The 5346-nt window shown below is 44.9% G+C and overlaps 1 protein-coding gene across 1 annotated transcript in view; it reads right to left on the bottom strand.

Moving 5' to 3' along the window:
* Positions 1-653: 653 nt before the first annotated feature.
* RAB22A (RAB22A, member RAS oncogene family) overlaps positions 654-5346 on the bottom strand; it is a 65062-nt gene continuing 60369 nt past the window's right edge. Inside the window, exon 8 of the mRNA XM_007449456.1 lies at positions 654-1673. Within this exon, the coding sequence (XP_007449518.1) occupies positions 1576-1673 (98 nt within the window). The 3' untranslated portion in view covers positions 654-1575. The remainder of the gene's footprint in view (positions 1674-5346) is intronic.

Below are 5346 nucleotides of genomic sequence, written 5' to 3'. Positions count from 1 at the left end.
TAGCTCTGAAAGCACAATTTAGTTTGAAATTCAAACTGTTTCATTTCCTATTTAATCTTGTACATTTCCTTCCCTTACAATACTCAGGTTGGAAGGGTGCCAAATTAGACCAGGAACAAATTTTCCCCAACTTCACTTCAGTGCTTTATTTTTAGATCACATTAAAAACCTCAGTAGGCTGAGGGAAAAGAGCTTTAACCACTAACAGAGGCAGGGGAAAAGGAGGGAAACGGAAAGACAGGCTAAATTGTTAACAAGGAAAGCTCTCTCAAAACAGTTGGCCTGAGGTTGCTGTAAAAGCTAAAAGAAACTTACCCCCAAGACCAGGTAGGTGAATGCGAGAGGAGAGCTCGGGACCTTAACCTTTTGCCCCGAAGCTAGGACGGGCTAGTCAGGCTTGTCAAAGTGGCAGACCTCTTCACAATGATTTCCAGATGGGACTGGAGGGGCGGGGGTGGCGGGAGGGAAGGCAGAGAAATCCTGACCGATCACAAGCCACACCCTCTAAGCTTTTGCACCACGTGCTTCAAGGAGCCTCCGGTGCACAGGCTGCGAAATGGGCGGGCACAGTGCAAGAGTAAATGGAGTGTTGAATGAAACACAGAATTTGTTAATGTATTTACATAATTTATAATCTGTAAGCAATGGTCTCGTAAATATAGACTACAACTTTACATATGCTAAGCAACAGATCATTGTCTCCCCCACCAAAATATCTCGGTTAAATAAAAAATTGACAGCATTTACACCACTTTCTTTACTTTCTCTCTTCTTCTCTTTGTAAACCGCTGCTAGTCAGTTTAATCATCTGCAGTTCAATTTATTCCAGGCAGCTTCTCTACCACCACCACCTTGATCGTGACAGCTTCCTTAAAAAGGTGCCAATAATGTGCCTGGTGACACGCACGTGACAGGGTCAGGATGCAAAACCAGGGTGAGGCATGCACCTGCTGCTGTGAGTTTACTGTGCATGTCCTGGGCTGATGTACCCAATGGAAAGTGCTTTAGAGACGGCAGGGGTGAAACCATCTCCATCAGCCCTTATAAATAACCCATTTTGGCTTCAAATAATAATAACTGCCATCCCTCCATTTATGATAACTGACCACATTCTAAATGACACCAAGGAAATGGTATCATTGGTACCAAATGGTATCATTGGTATCAATGGGAAACCAAGGAAACGATAATCTCCACAAGGGCTTTTTCTTCCCTTAAGAACCACAAAAGTGCTAATTTTCCCTTTACAAATGTTACATAAAATCTTGATTACAAAACTACTCAACAATTTAATCCTACCATCCATACAATTATACACTCCTTCTCAGCAAGGTCAACAGCCTATGATGTAGTCCCTTTGTACACCAGAGACGCTTTACAGAAGAGAAGTCCGCAGACTGAAATATTATTGCTGCAGTCTCCAAAGAGGAAACAGAACCGGTCAATTCCTGTGAATCCTTGTTGCCAGCAGAAGATACAGGACCGGCGAGGCGCCCCTGGCGACAGGGCTCCAGCCCCTCCCGCTAACTTTCAGGACCACCTACTTCACCATTGAGCCTGGAGGCCGAGGCTCAGTCAGCAGCAGCTCCGTTTCGGCTCCGAAGGCTGTCTTCGGAGTTTGAAGCCCTTTCCACCGGAAGGCGGGTTGGCGTCAGTGGATGGAATTCTTCGACCTGAACCAAGAGGACAGGAGGGAAGGGAATGAGCTTTCACATTCTCAATCTGTTCATTCTCAGACACAACCATTTTGCAGATGCAATTTGACAGGTTTCATTAAAATTAAAAAAGTTGAAAAAACTTCTGATTTTGGAAGACTTTTTAGATTTACAGAAAAGCTGCAAAGATGATACAGAGCACTGCTGTATCCCCCTCACCCGGTCCCCCATGATCCTGGTATCTTATAGTATTACCATGGGATTTGGCAAAGTGAAGAACTCGACACTGGAGCATCACGACCCCAGACTTTTGTCAGATGCCTTCAGTTTTCCCACTAATGTCCTGTTTCTGTTCCAGGGTCCAAAGAAGGGTATCACATGGCATTTAGTACAAATTTTTTTTAACTAAAAAAATTACATGTTAAAAAAACTGCATCAGAATGTGCCTGTCCCTCTGTCTTGTGGCAGAGGCCACCTTCCAGAGACAGGTGTGTGCAGACATGCACAGTACACACACGCTCTTAAAACCAGGGCAGGAGCAAATACTGTTTCACGTAATATATCCTGGGGATTGTTCCACCAGAGCGTTCTTTTAAATAGCTCTGTGATACCGCATTGTATGGATGTACCGTTCTTTATCCCCTATTGATAGACATTTAAGTCTGTTTCCAATATTTTGATGTTATTAAAAACAATGCAAAGACTGTGTTTGTAAACCCATGAGTGCATGTGTGGGATAAATTAACAGGTGTGGAAGAGCCGGGTCACACGATTCTACTCCTGGGCATTTATCTGACACCGACACTGTATTCCCAGTGTCTATCTAGCACAAATGCAAGAAGGACGTGCAATTTCAATTTTGACAGATGCTGCCAAATTGCTCTCTGAAGAGGCTGTGCCACTTTTATTCTCCTACCAACAATGCATGAGAATGAACAGGTTTCACTTTACTGCTCTGTGAATCATAATTTCGAGAGAAACCTTAAGTCACCCATCCACCCACCTCACTGATAACTCAAGGGCTGCTTCCTGTACAAAGGCTTTCCTGAAACCCTCCCACTTCCTAACTCTGTCCAATATCTCAGATGCTAAAATCAAGTCAGGAGCCAGAAGCACGTTACTACACATTTGTTTACGCAACTATCTCCATTATCTCCCTCTAATCAGGCCCAAAGCTCTTCACGGGAAGAGGTCTCCAGCTTTATGTTTCCAGTATCTATTTAGCAGAGCACCTGGCACTGAGGTATTTTGAAAACATGGAACGAACTGACACCTGCATCTTTGGCATTAATGAGGCTGAGAGGGAATCTGCCAACTCTCAGGTCATCGGGTGCCCAGCCTGAAGCCTCTGGCACATCCAGCAGCCTGCAAATCAGGGGTTGGGGAGGGAGAGGGCAGAACACAGCACGGTGCCCGCATGGCTAGGAAGCATCCTCCAGTATGTCCTACAAGCACTTCCAAACGCCTATATGCACTGCTGTGAATACAATGCAAATTTATTTAAAAGCTCCACTGACTCTTCTTGTCATTCCTTATTTCTCAATAAATGGATACTGAAAACACAGCTGGTACTACAGAGCCAACTCTGAAATATTTTTAGAAGAATGCAGAGGAGAACACCTTCGTGACCTGAGAATAGGCAAGGATTTCTTAAACAGGAGCCCCAAAATGCTAACCATAAGGGAAAATAAGGATAAATCGGATTACATTAAGATTAAAAGCTCCAATTTACTAAAGGAGTTGATTCCAAAATGATAGTTGATGGACTTTCCTGGTGGCGCGGTGGTTAAGAATCCGCCTGCCAATGCAGGGGACACGGGTTCGAGCCCTGGTCTGGGAAGATCCCACATGCCGCGGAGCAACTAAGCCCATGTGCCACAACTCCTGAGCCTGCGCTCTAGAGCCCACGAGCCACAACTACTGAGCCCACATGCCACAACTACTGAAGCCTGCACGCCTAGAGCCCGTGCTCCGCAACAAGAGAAGCCACTGCAATGAGAAGCCTGCTCACCGCCAACGAATAGTAGCCCCCGCTTGCTGCAACTAGAGAAAGCCTGTGCGCAGCAATAAAGACCCAACACAGCCATGAATAAATAAAAAATAAACAAACAAATTAATTAATTAAAAAAAATGAAAGCCAAGGCACACAGTGCATCTCTCCAATAGACATAATCAACAATGGACTCATAGTCAAAATAAACTATAAACACTAAGATAAAGGCAGATAAACCCAACAGGAAAATGGGTGGGGAGTGGGGGAGGAAGGCTGCCAGGACGCCGCTGGGTCTTGAAGTGAGTGCCGATTACAGGAGTCTACACAGTCCGTGAACATGCCTGGAGCTTTATACTTCTGATATGAGCACTTCTCAGCATGTATATTAGACTTTAATAAAAAGCTAGCAAACCAGGCACTGTGCTAATGCAATTTTACAACAGCCCAGTAAATAATAAACTCAATTTACATCTCCTTAAATTTTTCTAATCTTTTTGAACATATATTTTTTATTTTTCACAGTTAAAATGAGTATGTACAGGCTAGTTTTTATACAGGAATTTTCATCATTGGTATAGTTCACCACCTTCCTGTTTTTTAATACTGCTGGAGTAAAGAACACTTTAAAGAAATAGTGATAATTTTAGCACTCATGACACCACACACTTAGATATTTTAGCTTGAACTGTGAAAAATTCCCGACTGGCTTCACGCTGCCTTTCAAGAATGCATCTGGGTAACTGCTATTTACAATCTAGGAAAACGATAAATATCGTGACTCTTCAACGCTGGAAGGAAGGGGCTGGACTAGAGCTTGCACACCAGCCTCTACCAGCCATCCCAGGGAGCAGATGGGCCTGGCAGGCCTCCACAGGGTTCTGAAAATATTTGAATAAGTGGCCAGATTTAAAGAGTGTGACATGTTACATAAAATTCAGATCTCTGGTTCTTGGAACAAACTAAAAACATCAAAAAATAATAACACCAAAAATAACCCCAACAATTGAGCAGCCAAGGGCCTAAATCCCAGTGCGGTCCACCTGCTGGAGCTGGGCCTGCCCTTGCAAGCTGTCAGGGTCACCAGGGCTTTCTTCAGCCCCCCCAGGTCTCAGCGCTTGCCCCAGGCCTGCTCCTCTGTTGGGCCTGCTCCTCTGTTGGGCCGCCCCTGCCTGGCCCCGGTGGCTCTCCCTCTACATGTTGGCCAAGGGCCCTTCCAGTTCTCTCAGACCTCCCCCAAAGGATGGATCTTAATGAATAAGTTGACTGTGCTTTGCTTTCTCCTGTCCTCCAAAGGGAAGTCTGACCTGTTCAGTTAACATGAACCCCAGGGCTCTGCACACCTGCTCTGTCAGGTCTCAGCTTCAGTATCACCTCCTTAGAGAAGCCTTCCCCGACCACTTGCAGAAAACTCTTTCACTTCCTCCTATGTTATTTTCTTCCTATCACTGCTCATCATCTGAAAGGACCTCACTTATTTGTGTGTTCACTGTCTCTCCCACAGTGGAACGTGCACCCCGGGACAGCAGGGGCAGACCCCATCTTGTTCTCCGCTGCCTCCCCGGAGCCTGGAACAGTTCTCAATGAATATACTGATGAATTTGAATGAAATGAATAAACAGATACAATCTGTAGAGGCTCCCAAAGGTACGCAGCAGCCTCTCTCCTATCTAGTGTCATCCTATTAACACTTCTGGAAAG

Source organism: Lipotes vexillifer, unplaced genomic scaffold (assembly GCF_000442215.2).
Source record: "Lipotes vexillifer unplaced genomic scaffold, Lipotes_vexillifer_v1.1 scaffold524, whole genome shotgun sequence".
NCBI lineage: Eukaryota > Metazoa > Chordata > Mammalia > Artiodactyla > Lipotidae > Lipotes > Lipotes vexillifer.
Note: the sequence above shows the minus strand (reverse complement) of the source record. Positions and strands in the feature narration are given on the sequence as shown.